Source organism: Ochotona curzoniae, unplaced genomic scaffold, assembly GCF_017591425.1.
Source record: "Ochotona curzoniae isolate NIBS_2020 unplaced genomic scaffold, NIBS_Ocur_1.0 contig_1302, whole genome shotgun sequence".
Taxonomy (NCBI): Eukaryota; Metazoa; Chordata; class Mammalia; order Lagomorpha; family Ochotonidae; genus Ochotona; species Ochotona curzoniae.
In genome coordinates, this window is record NW_024465035.1 from 18051460 (window position 1) to 18078395 (window position 26936).

Genomic DNA, 26936 nt, shown 5'->3' on the forward strand with positions numbered 1-26936 from the left:
GTTAAGGTCCTCGCCTTGCACGCCCGGGATCCCATATGGGCGCCGGTTCTAATCCCAACAGCCCTGCTTCCCTTCCAGCTCCCTGCCTGTGGCCTGGGAAAGCAGTTGAGGACGGCCCAAAGTTTTGGGACCCTGCACCCGCGTGGGAGACCCAGAAGAGGCTCCTGGCTTCGGATCGGCATAGTATCAGCCGTTGCGGCTCACTTGGGGAGTGAATCATCGGACGGAAGATCTTCCTCTCTGTCTCTCCTCTCTGTATATCCGCCTTTCCAATAAAAAATAAATAAATAAATAAATAAAAATGAATCTTTAAAAAAAAAAGAAAGTGCATTCCATAATTACAGCAAATCCCTGCTCAACAGCTTAACACCTTATTAAATGCCAAGATTTCAAAGCACAGATGTATAAATAAGGCCTTATCAGGCTTACTGTGCTGAGCTCAGAAAAAGTACCTATTACCACTTACATAAAGGAAACATATAACGGAATTTTGTAAGAAGAGATACATTTAGCATAAATTTGATATACAAAATAAAAACATAACTGTAAAAGCTTGGGAAATGACTATTGAGTAGTTACTCAAAAAGTAACTATTGACACTTTAAATTTTTAATCAACTGCAATGTAGCTTATGAAACACCTATTTAGGAAAGAGGTGATTATGGGTCTGGCACTGTGGTATAGCAGGTTAAGCAACTGCCTACAGGGCTGGCATCCCGTATGTGCGCAGGTTTGGGTCACGGCTGCTCCACTTCGGATATGATTCTCTGCGTCTAACTGCAGCTTTCAAATAAATAAATCTTTTAAAAGAGAGGAAGAAGGGGGAAGGCAGGGAAGGAAGAAAAGGAGGATAGGAAAGGAGGGAGGCAGGGAGGGAAGAAAGAGGAGGCAGGCTGGCCAGCACTGTGGTGCAGCACACGAAGCTGCTGCCTGTACGCTGGCATCCGTATCAGAGCCTGCTCTGCTGCTCCAGCTGCCTTCTAACGCATCCAGGACAGCGGCAGGAGACGGCCCAAGTGTTTGGGCAACTGCCACCGACAGGGGGACCTGGATGAAACTCCTGCCTTCGCCTAGACGTCTCATGGCCATTGGGAGAGTGAACCAGCAGATTCGAGAGCTCTGTCATCGCCCCCATTTTTCAAATACACAAAATAAACCTTTTAAAAAAATGTTTAAAGGGGAGAAAGAGGTTAATGAAGAACGGACGGAAACATGCGCCTTACCCGGGATACCCTGGGTAGGTGGGGTACGGTGGCCCCTGGGCCTGCGGAGGAGGGGCTGAGCTGGGGGCTGGGGGAGGAGCGGCTGCCGGGACACCAGCACCCCCAGGAGCCGGGGCAGTGGCAGAAGGAGTCCTATTGGCCGGAAGTACAGGAGGCGGGGGCCGGGCTGGGGGCTGAGGCTTTGAAGGCTGCAAGGAAAAGCACGCATTACAACATGTTTCCTGTTGGGCTCAAAAGGCTATTAGTTAATAGAAATAAACGCATATAGAAAATTCCTACAGAGTTCCCAAACTAGTATTAATAAAATACTAACATCAATCACACCGCTAGCCACAGAATCCAGTACCTGTTAGCATTTGGCCACACTGGCACACCTGTAGGTGCAGAACCCTTTAAGAGTAAGCGGCACACTTCCCGATGCCATTTCTAGACTTCAGCTTCTTCCAGGGATCTTCTCAACGTGTGCACAACCTCATGGCACCCTGAGAACACTAGTAAGCACCCCACAGCATCCTTCCACCCAGGACTCAGCTCCTATGCGTCATAGCAAAGGTCCCCACACCTGCTCTGTGAACCGACATCCAGCTTCAGGCTTGGCAGCGGCTGACAGCTGTGTTCATCCTAAGACACACCCCCCTTTTGTACCATGACCCTCTTTTCGGAAAGGCTGACCCAGGAGCCTTAGAGGGATGTCCATGCTTTAGAAAAGTTCCAATTACTGCATAATGGCACAGTTTGCTGTCTTACTCTGTCACTGTATGTGTTATACAGTCGAACAGTCGACTAGCCTCAGACCCCACATTCTTTGGTGAGAATTCCTGAGCGCCCTGTGGTCAACCAGAAGCTCGGTCAGCGGCGCTCGGTGGTGACCATGACATCCTCCGTAGCACGTGGCCATGCTCTGCCCACTCACCGGCAGGGTTCTTGGTGCTGGGGTGGGGGGAGTTGGCGCGTGGCCTCCTGCTGGGGAGGACTGGTAGGCAGGAGTGGGGATCGCGGGAGCACTCGGTTCTCGGGCAATGCTCTGCTGCAAGTCCCTTAGTAAAAACAGAGTGATGTCAGACGGCAACATCAAGTTTGAAAGACACATCAAATTCCAGGTCTTCTTTATTTCAAGCATAAAGACAACAGATAAGAAGCAGACACCAGAACCCAGCTCCCTGATGTGGCCTGGGAAAGTAGTAGAGGATGGTCCAAGGCCTTGGGACAGTGCACCTCCGTGGGAGACCTGGAGGAGGCTCCAGGCTCCTGGCTTCGCGTGGGCTCAGCTCCAACCAGTTTAGCCACTTGGGGAGTGAATCAGCAGATGGGAGATCCTTTTTTAAAATGGTATTTTTAAATATACAGAATTTCTACCCTCATCTGAAACTGCACCTCTCTTCCTACTCTTTAACACAATGAAATTGTATCTATTCTATTAATGAAGACTGTGAAAGCAGGAAAACATTTCCAGGGATCACAGTTACAGCTAGGGGAAGGAACACGTGACACAGGGCAAGCAATCCTAAAAGGATGGTTTTTTTGTTTGTTTGTTTTTATGTATTTTTTTTTAAAGTTTAAAAGACAGCAAGCACTGGGGCCAGTGCGGTGGCATAGTAAGCTAATTTTCAGCCTACAGTGCCAACATTCCATATGGGTTCCATATGGGTACAGGTTTTGTGCTGGCTACTTTAGCTCCCTGCTGTTGGCCTGGGAAAGCAGCAGAGGACGGCCCAAGGCCTTGGGCCCCCACATCCACATGGGACCCTCAGAAGAAGCTCCTGACTCCCAGCTTCAGATCAGTCCAGCTCTGGCCACTGCAGCCATTTTGGGAGTGAGCCAGCAGATGGAAGATTCTCTTTTTCTGCTCCTTCCTTCCTCCCTCCTTCTATATACAACTCTAACTTTGAAGTGAAGCAAATCAACCTTTAAAAGAAAAACCAAGACTCCTGAAAAGTGAGAGCTTGCATCCACTGGCTCGTTCTTCAAATGTTATGAGCTGGGGTGAAGTCGGAAGACAGAAATTCCAACCAGGTCTCCGTGCACCGTGGGTGGCAGGAATCCAGCCATTCGGGCTGCCACCCTGCCTCCCCGAGTGTGCCGGAACAGGAGAGCAGGGAGGAACCGGAGCTGGGCACCAGGCAGGCACTTTTACGGAAACTTCTAGATGAAAAGTTTTAGAAATCTATCGATGAGATAGTTTATATTTTTAAAAACGACTCATCCGTCATCAAAAGAGATTCACATCATTGAAAAGACCAAGAAAATTAATATTCAAAAATAGAAAATTGACATCTTCCCTTACACTAAATGGGAGTCCACCTCAGCAATTGTATTAAACGGTACTCAAGGTAAAACACTCTGTAACGCAGGATGCTGACCGACTTCCCGTGCCATTCTGTCATCTCCCTGCACCTGCACCTGCAGGAAATCTCTGCTCCTCTCCATCCTTTCATTCCCAGGCCACACACCCACGTGCTTGCTGCTTTGTAAGATACCAAGGAGAAAGGGACAGAAACTGCTCGTATCACCAGATTCCTCCCCGACGTTCATATAAACTGTGAAAGAAGATTCTTCAGTATAACTTGCACAAAGGAAACTTACTTTAAGAGTTCATCTCTTTCTGTCTTCCGTGCAAACACGATATCACTGCATTTGTTCTGGAACCTCACCAGGATTTCAGTCAGCTCATTGTAAAACTAGAAGCAAACAACAAACACACTGAGTTAACCAAGAGCACACTGTCCACAGCTCATCTGTCAAGGATAAGACCTAGAGTTGAAGTCCTTCACATAAAACGGAATCTGGTCCGAAAACACATTCATGCCTGCACTGAGCTCCACGCTATGAAACACAGATGACCTAAGATGTATGAAGGAAAGCTATTTTGACAAGCATTGTTACCAAGAGGTAACAAGTTCGAAGTTCAGGATTATGAACACGTATCAAATTCCTATAGAAAAGTCAACCACATAATGATGGCACTAGATCTACTAAATGAAAGAATTTACATCTGCATATTTACTGATACAGGCATAATTTCAGCAACTTTTAAAAAATTCCTAAAGGTTGGGGCTGGCACAGTAGCCTAATGGCTAAATCCTAGCCTTTCATCCTCCAAAACCCCATCTGGGCACCGGTTCGTGTCCCAGCTGCTCCACTTCCCAACCAGCTCCCTACTTGCAGCATGGGAAAGCAGACCTCAGGACCCAGCACCCACATAGGAGACCTGGAGGAAACTCCTGGCTCCTGGCTTCGGGTGGGCTCAGCTCTGGCCTTTGCGGCCACTTGGGGAGTGACTCAACAGATGGAAGGTCATTCTCTCTGTAAATCTGCCTTTCCAATAAAAAATAAATAAAATAAATTTTTAAAATTCCAAAAGGCTCCCTGGAGTTTTTCTCCAGAGTATCAATGTATTTAAATGAAGCATTTTAAACCAAATCAAAATGGTCTTTCACCATCCCCTCTATTCACAAGGGCTTGCACTATTTTTATCCTCTTCAGCGTTCTAAATTATACTACTGTATTTAAGTTAATTCCTTGATCATTAAGATGTTAAGTATCAAAAGGAATTAGACATCTGTAACCCTCAAAAAATCATCTACTCTTCTGTCAATGATTAAAACAAACGTGAGCATTTGCGTGCAAAGGGCAAAGCACGCAGCACTAGACAGCACGCCACGCTCCCTGCCCCGCCACAGGTCAGCTGGGCCCACTCCTGGTCCTCATCACTCACTCGGACCGGTTACTTCACTGATCTGTAGGAATTCCTGTAAGAATTTCCCACACTAACCTGAAATACTTTCAGTAAGCTTTCAACAAACCTTACAGAGGTGGAAGGCAGTAAGAACCACCGTACTCAACACAGCGAAGCACAAATGACCTTCCCAAGCAATGACTGTACACCCAAACGGGGAGTGCTCGGTTCTTTCACATCTACTTCATACCTTGGTGCCCTCATTCAAATTAGCTACAAGTTCAACGAAGCTGTCATATGCAGCAGCTAAATTCTTCAGAACTTCTTCTCTTAAGTTAGCTTCGTTGTTAGACTGTTTCATTTTTGAAAATTCCTGGTGTGAGACCTTGTTGAAAGAAAGATTTACAAATTTACATGCATATCCAAAACGAATACGGCACGTAACATATTTTATTCTCTAAAGAGGAAAGTCGAGTACAATGACAAACATATACTAGAAATGTGCAACGTTTCTAATGTAGCACCTCAAGGGCAACAAGTCCTTTAACACTTTCCCTAAGCAAAAGCTCATAGATCCAGTGAGAAAGCACAAACAACCGTGACTATGGGCTTCCACAACACCTACAATAACAAAAACGAAACTTCATTTTATAGGATATACTACATACAGATAGGTAATATTCAGGAGTATAAAAGCATGATATTTAACTAAATACAACCACTAAAAGGGCAAAGCTTCAATTCTTATTAATACAAACTATTTATAAATATAAACACTAGCTTCAAACATCTACACATATTTGGTCTCGCATTAAAAAAAAAGGCCTCAAGCATGCATATCATGTAAGTACAACTATCAATAATTGATTGTCCTCTGTAAGCTTAAAAAAAAAACTTTCAAAAATATGAAAACAATTCAAAATATCTGAGTATCAAACACTTGTAATTAGCATGCAACATTTTAGCGACAAAAGTAAGGATTTAGGGCCTGGCATCATGGCTCAATCCATTAACTCTCCACCTTCAAGTGCCGGGATCCCATACGGTTGCTGGTTCATGTCCCAGCTGCTCCACTGCCCTTCCAGTGTCCTGCCTGTGGCCTGGGAAAGCAGTGGAGGACAGCCCAAAGCCTTGGGACCCTGCACCCGTGTGGGAGACCCAGGAGAGGCTCCTGGCTCCTGGCTTTGGATCAGCTCAGCTCCGGCTGTTGTCGCCATTTGGGGAGTGAACCTGCGGATGGAATATCTTACTCTCTGACTCTCCTTTTCTCTGTAACTCTGCCTTCCCAATATAACTAAACAAACAAACAAACAAATAGCAAGCAAGGAGGAAAATTATAACCTTAAAAAAACAAGGGAGGATTTGTTTTTTAAAATCAATGTGCCACATTAAATTTTGCAAAATATCTAAGTAGTACATTTCACAGATTCTCCATTTTCATCTTCCTAAGCAGACTGGGGCTCAGTGCCAATGTATCTTTTCAGGAAACTTGAGTAGGTAGCTTATCAAAGATGTGTTTCACCTGAATGCTTTTAAGAAGCCCCTCCTGCTTCTTCAGAGACTCCTGCACTTTCGACGTGAGACCTCCGTAGACTCGATCCAGTTCAGTAACAGAAAGAGCTTCTTCATTTATCACACCGTCTTGAGCCAGAGCTGTTAAAAACTTGCTTGTCATATCAAAATTCACTGCCTTCAGGTCATTCTCAAGTCCTTCTCGTTCTTTCTTGACTCCATCAAGATTTGTCAGTAAGGATTTTAAGACATTCACAACCTAAACAATAAAAAGGCAAATTAAGTAAATAAAAAATTAAATTTGATGTAAGGGGGGAAAAAAAGATGCCAATTTCAAGGGAAGCAGTGCACAAAGCTCCCTCGGGGTCACGAAGGATGATGTCGCTGGCCTGGAAGTGTAAAGTGCACCTTGGTTTCACTTAGACACTGTACCTTCAGCCGATTCCGACTGTAACGGCGGTAGCTGCTGTCACACCTGCAGAGCACTTACTTACGGCTACACGTGTACCTCCATTGCAAAGATGCAGCAATGGAGTTTCAAATTACACAGTACCCAGAGCACACGTGAAACCCAGCTCTGTAACCACTTCGCACCACACTTTCTCTCAATTCAGTGGACATCCTGTTTTATTTAGATAGACTACAAGACAGAAATAGACCTGAAGATGGAATATAGAACTAGATAGGGAGAGCATGCTAGCTGGGGAAAGAAGCAGGAGGGGTGGGTAGGGGCAAGGAGGGCCCAGCCAGGGTTGGGGAGGGGCAGCCCACAGGAAGAAGACAGATGGGAGCGGAGGGATAATGATGCAATCACTGCAATACCCAGAAATCCCTGCCTGGCCCGGAAGTGATGTATGGGTCCAACCAAGCCACAGGGATCCTATGAGAGCTCACATTACTATATAAGGAAAAGTATTTTCCCCCTTATAAGGCCCCATCCCACTTTCTGTTTGGACCCGAGTATAAAAGCCTCTGGTAATGAGCCCCAGGGGCGACTTCCCGGCCTGTCCAAGCTGGACCAGTGAACCTCACCAGGGAGGTGATTCCGAACCATTATGCTCCTTCCAAGCGGCTGCTCTCACTCACACCCTGTCACGCTCTGCTAGAATCACCAAGAACACCAATCTCAACTCTCCCATTCTGCTCATCCCAGTCACATGCACAGAAAAGAAGGCAGACAAACAAGGGGACATCCACGAACGCCTTCTCACCGGCCACAACTCCAGCGCATCCTCGGCTGACCCACCTGTTTCTGCCATCTCAGTCCTGCTCCTCCCTGCCTCGGTCCATAGGAAGCTCCACTCCCTGGCGAAGACCAAAGACCTGAGCCCCTCTGAGCTGCAGTGAACCTCCCTGCTGGCTTCTGCTTACAACCCCTACTTCCTACGTGTCACAGCTTAACAGAATCAAAATAAAGAGGCGGAGAAAAGGAAGGAAGAGAGTATGAAAGAGTTGGGAAGGAGGCTGTGGGCAGTAGACACTAACATGATTCTAACACATGGAAAAAGCGTGTAATGCAAGACTGACAGGAAGCACGAGGCAATGAGAATGACATCAGGAGCCAATGCACTTCCTGGGCACAGTCTCCATTGCACTCTACTCTGCCCTTGTGGTATGAAAGGCCGGCACAGACAACATGCAGATGTGTGAGTGTGGCCGTGTCCCAAAACCGATTCCAAGGACACGTGAAATTTGATTTTCACATAATCTCCATCCATCATAGAGCACAATTCTATCGAGTTTTTTTCAGTCACTTAAAAATGCAAAAACTATTTTTAGTTCATAGGTCACACAGAACAAGAGACAGGCTGGACGAGCCCACAGGCCACAAATTGCTGCTTGGGTAGCAGCTAGCAGCACCAACAGACTGAGCCATTTCAGAATGGCTCTCCAGGACCAGCTTTTAAAAGGTTTATTTTGATTGACTTTGAGAGGCTGGATGGCAGAGAGATGGAGAAAGGCCAGGTGAGTGGCTCCCACAAGGACTGCAGAAGCCAGGGCTGCCCCGGGGTGGAAGCGGGAGCCAGGAAGCACGTGGGGGCCACACAGTGACGTCAAGTCGGAAGGAAAGGCAGGACTCAGTCCCAGGTTTACCCAGAACCCCGAGTTCGCGTCACTCAACGAAATGTTCAGTTTTACTTTGCAGAGGAGCTCATGAGGTATTTGTGCGGCAACAGGAAGGCAGGGACCTGAGCTATTCATCCCAGAACAAAGCTAACCCAGGGGACCAGGGTGCTCGGCGCCATTCCAGCATCTGCTGAACAAATGACTCAATGGTTGAACGCCCCCAACACGTGTCTGTAAGCTTTCTGTAAAGAAAATCCAGAGTAGAAGCCGCATTTGGAGATCTACTGGTTTCCGGGGATCTTCGTGTTCACTGGAAAAAGATACGCCCCTTGCCCCTTTCAAGATTTTCAGCATTTTTTCTCCGTGAGCTTTGGATCCCCTGTCTTACTGCACTGCGGTACCCTACCTCACAGCCATCAGTCGCTGAATTACACCTGTACTTTCCCTCTTTTCAAACTTTCACAATAAGATACCACTAATTTTCTCCTTCTTTATATCATGAGAAATTCCAAGATGATGTACCCACTTATTAACATGTATACCTTATCTATTATGTCTTCAGAGGTAGGCCCGGTGGAGTATGAGAAAAAGCAATAAAAAAATGATGCAAGAGGGCCCAGTGCACAGTAGCCTAGTGGCTAAAGTCCTTGCCTTGCATGCATCAGGATCCCATACGGGCACAAGTTCGTGTCCCAGCTGCTCCACCTCCAGCTCCCTTCTTGTGGACTAGGAAAGCAGTCAAGGATGGCCCAAAAGCCTTGGGACCCTGAACCCAACAGGAGAGACCAAGAAAGGCAGCTGGCATCGAATGGGCTCAGCTCTGGCCATTGCAGCCACTTGAGGAGTGAACAAGAAGATGGAAGATCTCCCTGTCTGTCTCTCCTTCTCTTTGTAAATCTGATTTTCCAATAAAAATAAATCTCTAAAAAAAAAACTGATGTAAGAAAGAATTTGTGGTCAGGAAAGTATTGGTCAAATCCAGTCCTTTCAGGCCAAGGAAGTTTCTATACTTCCAAGCCTCTCCTTTTTTATAAAACCTAATTCAAACGCTGTGAACATATGAAATACTTAGTAGTTATTACCCAGCTTATAAAAGATATTCAATAAATATTATTACAGCATATTAATATTGGTATAATTACCTAATACACTGTGTGTGCACATACACTGTTTCAGGATAAAAACATCAATTTATTTCTGCATTGTTTTTTAAGAAGACAATAAGAAAACGGCAATTCAGGGGAGTCCGTGTGGCACATAAAGATATCATCTGGCAGGCCAGCACGCTGTCCCAGGGTGCCTTGTTCAAGTGCACGCTCCACTGTCACACAGTTTCCGGTGGATGGACACCCAGGAGGCAGTGGGGGACAGCCCAGTGCCTAGGTCTCTGCCAACCAGGGGGACACGGGTCAAGCTCCGTGTTTCTGATCTGGACCTGCCCAGACCCGAGCTCATTTGGTATTTGGGGAGAGAACCAGCGAATGGAAAATCTCAATCCATCTGTTTCCATCTCTCTGTCTTTCAGATAAATTATACATAAACTGACAGTCCACTATATATCACATCAGTTTCCACATGTCAGAATGCACCTGCTCACCTCGCTGCCCTGCATGGTCTTTGCCGGGTTGGCGGAAGGAATGGCAGCGTTCAGCTCGGGCTCCGGCTTACACAGGAGTGCGATGGTGTCGCGGTGAGCCTGGTAGCGTTCTTTCACCTGTCCGTCAGCTTGCACAGCTTTATCTAACACGGCTCGGAAGTTGTTTCCCTCTGCGGAAAAAGGACATGCCCAGGGCACAGTAAGGACCTCAGGGTACTGTATTATAGATCACACCACAGCATATCACAGCACAGTAATGTTCTCATGATAATACGATGGCTATGCCCCTAGTTTGGGCCCCTAACTTTACTTATTTTGCCTTCTTATAATCCCCAATTCACTCGATAATAAAACCTCTGCTCCTGTCACTCACTACAATTTTTTTTCTGCAAAAATGACAAAATCATTTATAAAAACCCAAAGCTATACTTTATATTTATAAAACCCAAAGGCATATAACTATACCTTAAAATACATTTGACAGTTATTGCTGCCAAATACAAGCAAACTGATGCTACTCTAATCATTTCCTGTAACTCACGAATACAGAAAGAAAACATTCTCTAAATATCCACAAACCTTAAAAAATGTATCCCACTCTTAAAGGTCCAATACGACTTAAAAGAGCACCAGCTACCTCAAAAGCAAGTAGCTCTTCAAAAAAATCAAGTCTCCAGCCACTATGAAAACAATACCTCCATAAGCACAAAAGTATTTAAAAACATGAATATGGCTTCAAAGTAACTGCTTACGCTCCTTTTTAGTCATCAGTAGAAATAAATTGTAAAAATCAAACAGATAATATGGTCCTATTTATCCTTAAAACACACACAGGGTTGGAACAGTAGATCAGAGTTAAAACATCATTTTGCGCGGCTGGATTGTTGCACAGCACATAAAGCCACTGCCTGCAAGGCTGGCACCCCACATAGGCACCGGTTCAGACCCTGCTATTCCATTTCCAACCCAGCTCTCCATCAGCAGCCTGTGAAAGCAGCAGGAGACGGCCCAGCTGCTGGGGCAGACCTGGCTGAACTTGCTCCGCCATCGACGGCCCAGGGCTGGCCACTGCCAGTGAGCAGTGAACCCCCAGACGGAAGATGGCTCTCCCCGACACTCTCCCTCGATCGCCCTCTTTCTCTCCCTCTCCTCCCATTTCTCTAACTCCTTCAAAATAAATAAATAAATGGCTTCAAAATAAACAAAAGGCTCATTTTAATTTTCACTTTACACCTTTCTTAAGAACTTAAACTTCTTCAAATAAGCATAGATAACTTTTTTTGGTTACTTTTCCACTGAGCACTAAACTAGGCAAAATATTTGGGATTTCATTACAGAACAGTTTCAGTAAAAACAAGCTTATAGTTGGGTTAATTACACACAATGTCAATTCAAGTTGGGAAGCTGCTTGAGGGAGCCACTGGCAGCACGCTTACCCGCTCTCAAAGGCTTATAGAGCTCACTGGACGGTGTCCTCTGCCAGCGCTCCTTGAACTTGGCTCTCAAATCCTTGTCTGTTGCCTCTTCTTCGTCCAGTAGTCTTAATGACTTGAAAAGCAGATAAAACAACACTAAGTTACCATTTCTGGCCTTAAAGATTTAAAACATTTAAAAACAAATCAGGCCCAATATGGGTGAAAATGTAGCAAGATGGAAAGAATCCTACACTACCATTGAGTAGAATATAAACTGGTAACAGAAAACTTGTTACAACATATTTAACAAAATGTTACCAAATTTAAGTTTGAATGAATCATTACCCATCTCAATAGAATAAAACGGAAGAATAAGAAATTTTACATCTAAAATATTAAGATTAAACTTTTTAAGATCTATTTATTTTTACTGGAAGTCAGATACACAGAGAGGAGGAGGAAAAGTCAAACAGAAAGATCCTCTGTCTGCTGATTCACTCCCCGAGTAGCCACAATGGCCACAGCTGAGCTAGATTCGAAGCCAGGCGCCTTTTCCAGGTCTCCCATGTGGGTGCAGGGTCCCAAGGCTTTGGACTGTCCTCTACTGCTTTCCCAGGCCACAAGCAGGGAGCTGGATGGGAAGCAGGACTGTTAGGACACACACTGGCACCCATATGGGATCCTATTGTGTGCAAGGCAAGGACTTTAACCACTAGGCTACTGTGCTGGGACTGATAAGATTACCTTAAAATAAACAAAAACTGTCAATAAAAAAATTGTTTTGTTAAATAAACAAAACTGTAAACAAAATCTTTCAACTTCAGAAGGCATAAACAAAACTATGAACTATGAAACATTAAAACTTTAGACTTCTATTCCAGTACAACTGCAATTACATTCAACATACTAAAATTGCCTTAATGCACGGCTGAGGGGACACAAAGCACAGAAGAGAGCAAACTTGCCAAGCACCACAGAGCACTGCAGTGAGGTGAATCCAGTCCCTGTCTACACTTCTAACAACCCTGTGACAATGGGGAGACCCACACAAAAGCAGGCCACCAGATGAAACTGGCCCTCCAAAGGCAGCTTGCCTCCTATGTAGATAGCCTTAGGTTTGGAATATGAATTCATTGCCTGAGGGGGCAAAACATTTTTTAAGAAATGAGCAATAGCTCCCTCTTTCCGGCCTTCCCGCTTCCTCAACCTTCCTCTTTTCCGCGTTGATCTCCCACCACTTCTATCCCGTTCCTGCGCCGCTGGAATAAACCTCCAAAGATACTTTTGCATCTGGTGTTTTCGGCTCACGAAACCTGCCTAACTGAGCAGCTTCCAAGGCTGACCATATCTACATCCTTATGATCCTGTAACTTTGAATACATTCACTGATAGACACAGGAAAGCAGCAGACACAACCGTGTGGTGTTGCAGTGACCGATACCCCAGTGGCATTCAGCGAGCCACGATCTAAACTCCACTGGCAGCCGGAACTCCACCAGCACCAAGGTGGGAAGGGACGTTTACCGGGAGCTCAGGAGCTCAACTCAAAGAACTGTCCAATCCTGCTGGTCTGTTTGATTTGACCAAGAGCAGAGACAGAGCAGCAGGTGCCAGACAGGCAGTGCAGGGAACAGGATCAATTTAACAGCCCAGTCCATCCCCTACAGCCAAATTGGGTGTCATTTTGTACGTGTGGGGAAAACAGTGAGCTACACATGTGCTGAGCTGGGAACAGACTCGCTGAGCTCAGTGCATTGCAGTGTCCCACAGGGAAACAATACTGACTTTGGCATTGTACAGATCAAAATAGATCTGTGTGGCCCTCAGACCTAACAGCCAACAGGTTCTGACAAGATCAGTATCAAGGGAGTGGTACAAGTGACTGCAAAGAAAGTACCAGGTACCAACTGCAATAAGTAAAATTGAACTGTAGATCTGTGGGTAACACAGCTTAGAAACCTATCCCAAAAAGAATCTGATAACCAGAAGCACAATGACCAAGGGCAAAAGAAACAGTGGCACAATGAATGTTACTGAAGACTCCCCTGCAAAGCAGCAAAACCCTTTGCAAACCTTAAAGTTTAGTGAGGAAGACATCGAGAAAATGGGAGATAAAGAATTGAAAGTGCTTCTTATAAAGCTACTTATCAATTATGAGAAGTACATGAATCAGGTACTCGAGGAATTCAGGGAATGTATTACACAGCAAGTAACGGCAGTGAAGCAAATGAAGGCTGATGATACATCAGAAATGAAGAATAGAGTGGAGCAAATTGAAAGTACAGTGGGGAGTCTCCAAAATAGAATGAAGGAGGCAGAAGAAAGAATCTCAACATTAGAAGACAATTCCTGTCACCAGAGGGAAAAAAGAAAAAAGCTGGAAGCAGAGCTGGATCAGACCCAAAAAAGGATTCAAGAATTGAAAGACACTATTAAGAGGCCAAATATAAGAGTTATGGGAATCCCAGAAGGTGCAGAAAGAGAAGCTGGGGTTAAGGGTGTGTTCAATGAAATACTAAGGAAAAATTTCCCTAATCTAGAGATAGAATTTGGAAACAAGATCCAGGAGGGATACAGAACTCCCCACAGGCTTGACCCAAAGCGATCTTCACCAAGACACATGATTATCAAGCTCTCTTCAACTGAACATAGGGAAAAGATCCTTAGATGTGCACGTGAAAAAAATCAACTGACATATAAAGGATTGCCAATTAAGCTCACAGGAGACTTCTCACAGGAAACTCTACAAGCAAGAAGAGAATGGAGTGACATATTTCAGATTCTAAAAGCAAAAAATTGTCGGCCCAGGATAACATACCCAGCAAAGCTTTCTTTTGTCTTTGAAAATGAAATAAAATTCTTCCACAGTAAAGAAAAGTTAAAAGAATTTGCCTCTTCCAAACCTGCCCTACAAATGATACTTCAAGATGTTCTCTTGACAGAGAAGAGGAATAGCACCTACCAAAACCAAAGGCAAATGGGAAGAACATCCCAGTAAAATGACAACAGAAGACTAAACCAATGAACAACCCATTGCTAAAATGACAGGACCAAATTACTACCCATTCATATTAACCTTGAATGTAAATGGGTTAAACTCATCAATGAAATGTTATAGATTAGCGAATTGGATTTTTTCCCGTTTTAAAAATTTTATTTTTGACAATCTTTACACAGTTAATTAGGGCACAAGGGTTTAAGGGCTATAGGAAAGTGGGAAAGACGATCATTTCCACATTTTTTTCCCCAATATCTGGGGTGAAAAGGGAGGTAAAGGGAGAAGCCCCACCCAGTTTCCCTCCCATCTTAGGGCCCCAATGTTGGGCACGCTCCAAGGGTCTTGCTCAAGTGGTTTTGATAGTTCAACATTTTGAATTGCTGTCAATTTCGCCATTCCAAGCACAAAGAAATTGCTGCAGAATCCACTGGTTGACATATCTTGTCTATCTTGGAGTCTCCATTTATCCTGTTTTTCACTGCCAACATATGGCTGGAGTGGTTTATTGATTTGTCCTCTTGTCTTTTCATGGTTGGGGATCTGAGTCTGGCAGTTCAATTGAGGTGAACCCAGACCAGGTTCTTGTGTGCTTGCAAGTACGGGGCCTGGTACAGTCCATCCCCCAATTAGCTGGTGGTTGCGATTGCTGGGTCAGTTCTGTTTGCAGCCGCATCTTCTACTCAATGGGTGTTGCAGTCCAGCTTGATTCTGCCCAGCACACACTTGGCCCTCACATAAACCAGTGGGAGCTGCAACCTAGTTGGAGCGACCCATAATGTGAACTGGATTTTTTTTAAAAAAACAAAACCCATCTATTGCCTACAGGAGACATCTCACCAACAAAGATTAGTGGGAACTGTATCATGGATTTTGATTTTTTTTTTTTTAAGTTTAATGTCTTCAAGTAGATAATACAGTAGCATCATTTTCTTCAAGAAGGTTCTTGATTTTCCTCAGTGACACATTATTTAGCATGTTATTTAACTTCATGGCATTGTTAATTTTTTCCTGTTTTTGTGGCTTTTAAGGGGATGTATAGTAATAAAGACTCTTATATCTAGTAGCATGTTATTTAACTTCATGGCATTGTATATTTCTCTTTTTCTTCCTGTTGCTGATTTTGTATTGTAATTTTTCATTTAAGGGAATGTGAGAATACAATGCGTTATGCATTTCTACTTCCAGACCAGAAATGGACTCTAGGTGAAACTTGATAATAGGAAGCTGGACTCTGTCATTGTCCATGCCCTTAATGATGGACATAGACTGTTTATAAAGAACTGGAGTATAGTAATAATGTAGGGGTACTTTGGAGGGGGTGTGGGGAATCCCAGAGCCTGTGGAACTATATCATAAAATGATAATAAAGAAAGCTATGAAATAAAAATGAAATAAATCTAAGCAAATAAATTGAAAAAAAAAAAAAAAAAAAAGAAATGAGCAATAAACATAAGGGCCCATTAATTGGGAGAATTCCCAGGCATTCTTCTCCTCAATGGGGTCGCTCCCAAACCAGTGGATTACTTTTTAAAAAGAAGAACTGCCCTACAGAAAGAGACTAACCTATTTGGACTTGGGCTATAAATAGAAAAAATTACCACCTGAGATTCCTAACCTTAAACCTGAACTTGGGACTATAAATTACACTGGCTGTGTCACACACTGTTCTGGAATGAACTGTAGTTAAAACATTAACCACCAAAAATGAAAAAAAAAAGGGGGTATAAGAAAGCAGAGAAGGGTGAGAGCAATAAGACAGGAGGAAAGAACAGGAAGGAGGAGATAATTAAGTATATAAACAAAGGATAGCGCTTTTTTTTTCCCAAAGTACCAAGGCAATTCTCATTAGGTACTTTTTCTTTTCCAAAAAAAAAAAGCACAAGGCATCTCCTCTGAGGTCTGAACTAAATAACAACACCATAAATACCTGCACAAAAGCGCAGGTGTACCCCTAACCTCAAACATACAAGCACACTCAACCGAAAAGAAAATAAACATTTCACATCATAAGGGTTTAAGTTACCAATTTTTAGAACCCCCAGCTGTAGGCAATGCCTCGGTTGTCTCTCTCGTACCTAGGCAACTGTTACTGTGCTGGGAGAAAAGCAGCCAGGAGCTGGCAGGTGTTCTGGGCCTGGTTAAGGGCAAATCTATTAACTACAGTGCTGTGCCAGCACAGGTGCCTGTTCAATTTTTGTTTCTTAAAGATATGCAGGGAAAGCTGCCCACCAGCACACAGAGTGGGGCAGGGGACATTGGGCCAGGACACACCACCCCAGCCCCCAGACAAGCTGAGCACTGCTGGGCAGAGGCAGGGCTGCACATGTACCAGGGAAGGGTGTTAGGGAAAATGTTGGAGTGTGGGCTGCTGAGGGCATGTTTGTTGTAGTTTTTCTATTCTGTGTCCAACAAAAATAAGTGTAGACCCAGGAAGGTTGGTAAATGTTCCCTGTATAATTAATGGGAGCCTTTTCAGCAGCAGCAGCTATCCTTGGCCAATATTATAGTAATAACATCCATAACTTATGGAGCATATCCCATGCTGTAAATGCCAGCCAACTTGCTGTTTTAGTTTAATTCTTTAACTCTGGGAGGTAAATATTCTCATCTACATGACTCCCAACATCACTAGTACTTGGGTACTCATCCTTGCCCCAAATTTCTTAGAAATAATTTATAAACTGTCTGAATTTATTACTAAAGAAAAAGATGTATCAATTAGGGAACAGAGAGTTACAATACCAAAAAACTGATTTTAGCCAAAAAAGTTCCTTAAAGTGTCTCATATCTACCAGTAATGCTATTCACACTGCAGGACGGATGAAGCCGATTTGTAACACTGGTGGTGACGTGATGTCCTTGTCAGTATCCATGTTCACCAAGAAACCTCAACTGGGCAAGGACCATGAAGATTCTGAACAGCTCGGCGGTACTAATTTCTCTTAGCATATTAGCATTACACAAAGGTCAAATGATTTATTAATGCTCATTTATCTAGCATGCTTGAACCCATTATCTATTCAACTAGAATTCTTGAGGCAGCAGAGCAGGCAAAGGGCAGAGCCAATCTACCAAAGGTGAGAAAAACGAGCCTAAGACATCCAGCAGGAGCAAGATGACAGCCCCTGCCCCTGCGGAACACGACGGGCCAGTTTCTAACTGAAACGTAAAAATACAAACCATACCTCGTCTAGGATTTCTCTATTTCTTTGCAGTAGCTCAGGCAGTTCTCTGATCAGCTTATCAACGGTCTGGATGCCTCCCTGCTCAATCACAGATGTGGACTTAGTCAGTATAGACTGAGGCACAGTGTCTCCAGACACGTCTTCAATTGCTGCTGGAAGATTCAGTGAAGCCAATACACTGAAAAACATGACACAGTCTACGTCATCAAAAAGTCTAAACCGATCTGAAATTTATAGCAATGCTGTGAACACCAGTCAACAGAAAAATACAGGTAAGTGACTGATAAAGTAAAAACAGACTTGATAAAGAATTAAATGGAGTTCACAGCTCAGAATTAAAAGCCAAAAGAAAAACTAATAACAATAGTAAAATAGACCAGGTATCTCCAGTTGTACACCTAAGCTTCTTTTAGCTTAATTACAAGTGAAAGGTCTATCTTTGAAATTTCTTTCTCTGGGGCTGGAGCTATAGCATCCAAGCAAAGCCTCTACCTACGGTGCCAGCATTCCATGAGTCCTGGTTTGTGCTCCAGCTGCTCCACTTGCAGTCCAATTCTCTGCTAATGGCCAAGGAAAGCAGCAGGGGATACCCCAAAAGCGTGGGCCCCCGCACCCCACCCAGTTCCTGGCTCTTGGCCTCAGACTGACCCAGCTCTAGCCATTGCAGCCATGTGGGGAGTGAACTGGCAGCTGGAAGCTCACTTACTTGTTCTATCTCTGCAACTATAGCTAAAAAAAAAAAAAATTATTATTTACATAATGTTTATCTGTTCCCAGTTTCCTAGTATAATAATGACTCCATTAATTTAGACATTGGGCTTGGGAGACATTGATCCCTGTCTTAATATAAGAACAAAAAGGCAAAGGAAATGACGTAATGGAATGAACTCCTCGGGAAACAAGCTCTGCAGAAACTCGAACTGTCTCGCCAGAGGCAAGATAAAACTTTTGCTGCTGCCTTGCTAGTCAAAGAAAAAAAGTCAGAATCCATGCATTCATCAAAATTAGAAAACATGAGAAGTCAGAGCAGGAGAAAATAGTCTGAGTTTCACATATCTGGTAAAGGAGCTGCTCCCAAGACACAGAGAACTCCTTCAAGACAGCTAGGAGGAAGAGCAGGCTCCACAAGATGCACGAACAGCTAATAAACACTTGAAAAGTTGATCCACATGAACAATCAGAGAAATGCAAATTAAATCACACACATACACAAAACTCACACGCATGCACAAATGCTAAAACTAAAAAGATTGACAGTACCAAGGGTTGGCAAGGGTGCAGAGCAACTATGTTTCTCAGTGGTACAGGCAGGAATATAAAATTGAACAACCACTTTGGAAAACAATTGGCAATGTCAAAAATAGTTGAAGGTACACTAACCACAGACGCTAGCAATTCTACAACTAGGTCGCCACCTAAAAGAATAACATGTCCACACGAGACCTGTGCATAAATACACACGGCCACCAAAACTTAACAACTGGTACAAGGATGAGCAAACTGCTGTGAGGCCCTAAAACAGAACAGTGTTCAGCAATAAAATCCATCAAGCTAATGCACACAATACTGATCCATTTCAGACACAAAAGCTTTATTTCTGTTTATCATTTCCCTCAAACTAGCAGGGAGGGCATGTGGGAACGGTTAAGATATGACTTGGAATAGCAGCATTTCTTAGCAGATCACCTGGCTCAAGTGCTACCTCTACTTCCGACTCCAACTGCCCATGAATGTTCACCCAGAGGGCAGCAGCTTGTGGCTCAGAGAGTTGATACCTGACACCTGCATGGAGTTTCTGGCTTCTGGCCTCACCTGGCCTGGCCCTGGCTACTGCAGACAGGAAGGAACTGGATAGTGGAACATCCGCCTTCTCTCATCACTCACTCACTCTTCTTCCCTTTCTCCCTCCCCTCCCCCCACCTGTCTGTAAGACAAAAATGAAAACAAAAATTTGAAACCTTTATACATAAATAAATATACTAGTAATCAAACATCCCCCCCTCGTTTCTGTAAATAAGTGTCTTGATGTACTTCCTAGGGCTTCACAAATACAACTCCCCTAAGAAGCATGTACATAGCTGTATCTACTGTTTCTTTGTCCATGGTATTTCATCTCAACAGGAGGAAACTAAAATGTCCACGAGCTACTCAAAGAACAACCAAATCTTACAGACCAATTCCCCGAAGTTAAGCGCTACATACCCATTTGCCAAAGTTGTGGCTTCTCTCATTTGAGCAATTGATCTGTTAACCAAATCAGCCTTCCTCTGGTTGTAGGCAGCCAGAGACTGCTGCACCGAAACAGGAACCATCTTCTCAAACAGATCTAACATTAGAAACAAAGGTTTAAGACAAAATTCAAACTGTAAAAGTAACTTCCTCTCTTCTTTCCATTACTCACAGTCCACAAATATTTAAAGGGCAACACTAAAATCACTATTGAAAGCACCTGCTGAGAATTCTTCAACAACGAGATCTACAGCAACACTGAAAAATGCTCCTGGAACTTCATTAACTTTTCGAGATGTCTTTCCTTAAATATGATGGGTTTTTAGGGACACTGTTCATTTGCAGATTAAACTAAGCACGCCACAGTGCACAGATTCAATTTCTGGCCCCACCATTTGCTAACCTGCAAACCTGGGCAAATTCCTTAACCACTTTGTGCCACCTGTGTTCTCTTCAAACAGGAAAATAACCCATCTTACCAGGGCTTCTGTGACAAAGAAACCCACATAATATTTGGAAAATGCTCTAAGAGTCACGGGCACATGGTCAACACTCTCATTTTTGCTAAATAAGCAGCAGTTAAAACGATCCCCCTTTCGCAACAAGCCAGAATGCTATCCTCGACGTCTCAGCTACAAGCTATCACACACTGCTCCTATCTATGATATCCAAGGGTACCTGAACAATCATTTACTTGTTACATGCACAACTCCGGAAGTTTGCATGTGTAAAGAAATATCTGTGTGCATTTATTTCTAATGACAACATCTTAAATAACGGAACGCTGCCACTTGCAAAGCTGACATCCCACAGTGAAGTGATTTAAGTCCTAGCTGCCCTGCTTCCAATCCGGCTTCCTGCTAAGGAGCCTGGAAAGGCAGCAGACCACGGCTCAAGCACTTGCCCTGCCACCAATTGGAGATGAGGATGCAGTTCCTCACTCTTCAGCCCGGCCCACCCCTGGCTCGAGGCAACTTGGGGAATGACCCAGCAGAACAGAGACGTGTGTATGTTTCATTCTTGCTCTTTCAATTAAGTCAATCTTCAAATAATACACCAAATGTTACAATGCCAAGTGCTTCTTTAAAGTCTTGATCGGGGTACAGTGGATAAAGCCACTGCCTGCGATGCTGGCATCCCATGTGTGTGCCAGTTCAAATCCCAGCTGTTCTACTTCTGATCCAGTTCCCTGTTAACAGCCTGGGCAAATCAGAGAAAAATGGCCCAAGTGTTCGGATCCCTTCTACCCACACGGAAGATCTGAATGAACCTTCTGACGCCTAGCTATCTCCCGGCCTCACCTTGGAAAATGCAGCCATCTGGGGAATGAACCAGTAGATGCAAGGCCTCTCTGTATGTCCCTCCCATATGTAATTCTGAATTTCAAATAAATAAATAAAATCTTTTAAAAATAAAACCTTGATCATAACTGAACCAGTTTCCAAGTTTTCTCTCTTGTAGATTTTTCATATGCCCAATCACTTTCTATGTGCGAACTGCACAGAAGGAACAACACTTGGTATTGTCACACTCATTTTAAGTAACAAGAATGGAAAGCATACTCAGAGCACAGGATAACTAGTGTGTGTTCTTAGCTAGAAGGCAGCTGAGGCTGTTCAGCAGACAATCGCAAGTGCACCTTAACAAGGGACATACCGGTGAATTTCTGGCTGATAGGCACACTGACGGGCGTAGGCTTCACAAGCGTGGCTTTGCCGATGGGATCTAGATCTTTAAGGTCTGGCACCCGGTCATGATAGATGAAGTCATTATCCTTCTTCGCTGCAGTCAGGGCACGGTTGATTTTGTCAGAAAAATCCTTTACACTCACATACTCATCATAGCGAGATGCCACTGTCTTGATCAGTTCCGCTGCATGCTAAAGATGAAAACGAAAAAGAAAAACATTTTTTTCTCTTTCTTCATCAGAAAATCTTTACGCTGATGATCTACATATCCAGTATTATGGCTGACAGGATAAACTGGAAATTCTCCCATCACAACATCCACAAGACATGAAGGAAAATACACAGCCAATCTCCCTCCTTTAAACACGAGTTCCCCCCCAAGGTAGTAAAACAAATCTGCGGCCATTGAGCGGATGCTGACACGGAGCAAAGTGGTTTCCAGATTATTCCACACTCCACACAACTAACAATGAAAGCACAGAATCGTTTTGAAGCGGAATAGCGGGATGCCCTCCTTCACCCTGGCATGAGAAGGCCGACACCTCAAAGGCGATGCCCTCCACAAAAGGGTGCTCAGAAACACATCACCCAGCAGTGTGGCAAGTCAACAACGTAAAACAGCACCTCAGCATCAACAAGGCGATTTGTGTAAGCTTGGCAAAACAAAGTAGACACTGAATTCAAAAGGGCTGTTAGGGATAAATTCAGTATTTTATGTTTTGACATTTGCCAATATGCCACAGACAAAACTTGCTAAATTTTGCATTTAGTCTCTAAGTGGGACTAACTGTAATGAGGAATGAATTACCCATCTTTTTCAAAGTAGATTTTAATGCTTGTCTCAGTTATTACTGGATCAAGTGAACAAAAAAATTGGTAAAATCAATAAGATTATACAAGGTTTAAACATAGTAAGTTTAACTGATTACAATTTTAAAATACATATAGGATTTATCTATATAAAATAGCCAGATGAGGACATAAAGGAAGTCTAAAGCAACAATAAAGAGAATATGAAAATTACTTAAAACTGAAAAATGTGCTATGTAACTCAAATTAAAACCCAAATTAATAGTTTAAAAAATTCAAAATCTGCCTAGATCCTGAAAAAACATTCAATAAATTCAATATTCTTGATTTTTATATTAGTAAAATAGAAATACACAAATGGTAAAACTTTAACCCCTTAAGCTCAGTCATGTTTCACAGAAAAACAATAAACATTCCCAGAATCAGAAACCAAAGACCATCACTGTTACAATTAGACATACTGAAAAAATGAAATGCAAATTGAAAGTACAATATTTAGAAAAAAGGATGGAAAAATCCATTGTCCATGGGAAAACCTAAGATAATAAGACATATCTGAGGAAATAAAAAAAAAAAAAATCAAGAAAGCAAATACAGAAAACACCACCTTGAAATAAGTCAAAACGTCCAGGACTTGGGCCCAGCAGTGTGGCCTAGTGGCTAAAGTCCTTGCCTTGAACGTGCTGGGATCCCATATGGGTACCGGTTCTAATCCCGGCAGCTCCACTTCCCATACAGCTCCCTGCCTGTGGCCTGGGAAAGCAGTCGAGGACGGCCCAAAGCTTTGGGACCCTGCACCCGCGTGGGAGACCTGGAAGAGATTCCTGGATCCTGGCTTCGGATCGGCATAGCATCGGCAGTTGCGCTCACTTGGGAAGTGAATCGTAGGACGAAAGATCTTCCTCTTTGTATATCTGACTTTCCAATAAAAATAAATAAATCTTAAAAAAAAAAAAAAGTCCAGGAATAAATTCTTATAATTCAAGTTGGATCTGTAGATTTCTAAAATACTGCTCAGAACAGCAAAACCTGTACTAGAAGCCAGCCTGACGTCTGATGCGAACCTGGGGGAAAGAGCTGGGATGGAGGGCTAGAACTGAGGGCACCAGCCTGAGTGGAAACAGTACAACAAGATGAGGGAATACCTGCCCCAATTAGATAAAGGCTAGGCCGACTGCCCTGTGTCAAACCACCACGAGGTCACAGCAAACACGGAGCGCTGAGGAACGTCGTCTGTGGAGTGCAGGAGCACAATGCCCAGATGGGGAGGGAAAGAGGGGCTGGTGCTGTCGCTAATGCCAGCACTGCCAGCATCAGCATTCCACACGGGCAGTTTGCATCCTGGCTGCTCCACTCCAACCAGCTCCCTGCTAACGGCCTGTGCAAAGCAGCTGAGGATGGCCCAGGTGCTTGGGCCCCTGTACCCATGTAGGAGACTAGGAGGAAGCCCCTGGTACCCAGCTTTGGCATGGTCCAATTCTGGCCACTGCAGCAATCGGAGCAGTGAGCCAGCAGGTGGGAAATTCTTTCTCTCCTTCTCTATGTGTAAAGCTTTCTAATAAAACAAAATAAATGAGGGTCTTGAAAAAAAGATTTTTTTTAAAGACAAAATCAAAGGAAGTGATCACTCAGAAAATGCCACGTAAAAGTAAATGCATCTTGGGCCCGGCGCGGTGGCGCAAGTGGTTAAAGGTCCTCGCCTTGCACGCCCAGGATCCCATATGGGCGCCGGTTCTAATCCTGGCAGCCCCGCTTCCCTTCCAGCTCCCTGCCTGTGGCCTGGGAAAGCAGTCGAGGACGGCCCAAAGCTTTGGGAACCTGCACCCTGTGGGAGACCCGGAAGAGGCTTCTGGCTTCGGATCCGCATAGTATCGGCCCGTTGCGCTCACTTGGGTAGTGAATCATCGGACGGAAGATCTTCCTCTCTGTCTCTCCTCTCTGTATATCTGCCTTTCCAATGAAAAAATAATAAAAATAATAAATCTTTAAAAAAAAAAAAAAAAAGTAAATGCATCTTTGATCCGGAAGTAGAGACGCATGCTGCACTGTGTCCTCAAATCTGGAAATGGCAGTATCTTTTACACAGTTACTAAATATCCCTTTAAATACAAAGCCTAAAAACAAAGTCAACAACAGGATGAAAGATGGAAAATTTACAACAATAGGAAGTTAAATAACTTGCTACAGAAATCACTTATGTGTTGCTAAAGAAACGAAAAAGAAAATAAAAAGCCTTCTTGAGGCAGCCAGTGCTACTGTACAAACTGTTAAATAGATCTTGACAATGGGATGCTGGATTCTCTGCCATTGTCCATACCTGCAACATCAGGACACATTTAAATGGAAGAATGAGGGGCTTACGACTGTTCATGAAGCACTATGCATTGTGAAAACAGAGAGGAAGCTGTGGGGACAAGGGACTCCAGGAGGGAGAGAGGGGAAATGCCAGAGTCTATGTAACTGTATCACAAAATAATAATTTTAAAAATAGTCTAATTAAAGTGAATGAATAAATAAGTAAAGACCGCGAGGAAAAGGCCTGACACAATGATGGCCGGGTCCGATTCCCCTCACCCAGGGGTCTCCAGGGAAACCTGCCAGCAAACACAGGCAACTGAAAAGACACGCTGTCTACCTCTGTGGAGAGGAGCAGTCCAACTCTCCAAGGTTGGGGGAATGCTCAGCCCAACCCAAAGACCACAGACAGAACCATTTGGTTCTGACCCCGCCTGCCAAGGCAACTTCAGATGGCACAGCATGTCTGAAAATGGAAATCAACTACAACCTACGAACACAATCGCAGTCTCAAAGGAACACAAAGTACCAGCCCGGGAGCAGGTGGAAGGGACAACACTGGACGACAACAAGAGACCAAGAGGAGAGAGCGCCCAGGGAAGAAGGTGACGCAATTCATGGGCAATACAAAGACAGGCGTTTATGTAAGGAATGTAACGGAGTAGAGAGACCACAGCAAAGAAAAAACAATGCACTAATAGAAAAGATGAAGAAATGCTAACACAGCAGTTGGGGAGGGAAAGGTCAACCAAGTACAACACCAAGTCTTCTCTAGTTACTAATGTGAACACACCAAGAACTCCAGAAAGCTAAACTAGACTTGCAACATAATTGGGTAGTGACTACTATTAATTCACAATGAATTGGGTTTATTGGAATGACACAATTTCAATTTTTTCAGAATTTTTCCATTTATTTGAAAGGCAGAGTTATAGTTCTTAAGAATGAAATAGGTGGGCCCAGCACAGAAGTCTAGCAGCTAAAGTCCTCTCCTTGCATGCTCCGGGATCCCATATGGGCGCCAGTTCTAATCCTGGCGGCCCCACTTCCCATCCAGCTCCCTGCTTGTGCAATGGGAAAGCAGTCGAGGACGGCCCAAAGCCTTCGGACCTGCACCCATGTGGGAGACACAGAGGAAGCACCCTTCAAAGATCAGACCGCGCCTTCCTCCACGACAGGAAAGTAGAGGCAAGAGGCCAACTGTAAATTTCCCAGAGCACGACTATGCTGCAACCGTGACCTTGCACTTCAAGAATTTCTGCTGTTTAGGTGATACGGTATTTTGTGAATGGCAGCCCAAACTGATCAAGACATCTGCAGACGTGTAAAACACAGGCATACAGGACTAACCCCTGCCATGTCACTGTACTGATGGGGCCTGGAAACAGGAGATGGCAGGAGATGCAGTTTACACAACGAAGCGTACTCAGTCCAGCCCTAAACAGAAACCAGCACAGCCTGTCCACTGCTGTGCTCTAATGGAGACGCTCAGGGGAAGAGAAATTGTTTCCTGAGAAAAACAAGATGTACAACACTATAGATTGTGCATTACCTCTTGGATAAGAATGAGGAGAGCAAAAAAAAAAAAAGAATGGGAGCTAAGAATGTGTATTCCATGTGTAAAGATAGAATTGTATTTTAATGGAAAAAAAAAACATTTAAAGGGATTAAACAAGAAACTAATGGAAATGATCTCTGGAGCAGCAGAGAAAAAAAGCCAGCGATGGGATGGAAGCGTACACCTCTCTATGTACACATGCTGCTCCAATTTTTATTTGCAATTTTTCAATCCCACACAAAGAAAATTGGAAAGAACAATGAGTAACAATATAATCTCTTCCTAGGTTTAACCATCATCGCCATTCTGCTACCTTGGCTTTCTGTCTTTCCCACACCTACAGATAATGTGTACATTTTTTTCTTGCTGCAGAACCATTTGAAAGCAAAGTTCAAATTTCATGACTTCTCACCAAGTCTCTCACAGCACGTATCTCCTCACACAGAAAATTTCCCTGGGCCAACATGTGGCACAGCGCAATAATCCTCTGCCCTGTGCCGCCAGCATCTCCTACCTACTTTGTATAGCCAAAACAACTGCATCATCCAAAACGTACTGATGATGAATTATTTTAATTAGTTTAATTTTTCCTAGCTCCAGGAGCAGTCCAATAAATCATTTTACCTGCACTTCCATTTTATCCACTGATTTTCCTGACTCTCTGACTCTGTTTTGATTTCTGT

The 26936-nt window shown here is 43.8% G+C and overlaps 1 protein-coding gene across 3 annotated transcripts in view; it reads right to left on the reverse strand.

The window, feature by feature from the left end:
• The window catches only part of LOC121145584 (programmed cell death 6 interacting protein), a 58096-nt gene that overhangs the window by 4425 nt on the left and 26735 nt on the right, over positions 1 to 26936 (reverse strand). For 2 of the 3 annotated variants that reach the window (XM_040964510.1, XM_040964502.1), the window contains exons 8-17: positions 21559 to 21781; positions 19876 to 19999; positions 17674 to 17851; positions 11512 to 11623; positions 10076 to 10245; positions 6422 to 6670; positions 5150 to 5284; positions 3807 to 3901; positions 2137 to 2260; positions 1224 to 1411 (exon numbers count right to left, since the gene is read on the reverse strand). In XM_040964510.1, coding sequence (XP_040820444.1) covers positions 1224 to 1411; positions 2137 to 2260; positions 3807 to 3901; positions 5150 to 5284; positions 6422 to 6670; positions 10076 to 10245; positions 11512 to 11623; positions 17674 to 17851; positions 19876 to 19999; positions 21559 to 21781 — 1598 coding nt within the window. Of the gene's footprint in view, positions 1 to 1223; positions 1412 to 2118; positions 2261 to 3806; positions 3902 to 5149; positions 5285 to 6421; positions 6671 to 10075; positions 10246 to 11511; positions 11624 to 17673; positions 17852 to 19875; positions 20000 to 21558; positions 21782 to 26936 lie in introns of all 3 variants that reach the window. The other variant, XM_040964515.1, reaches the window with a different exon arrangement.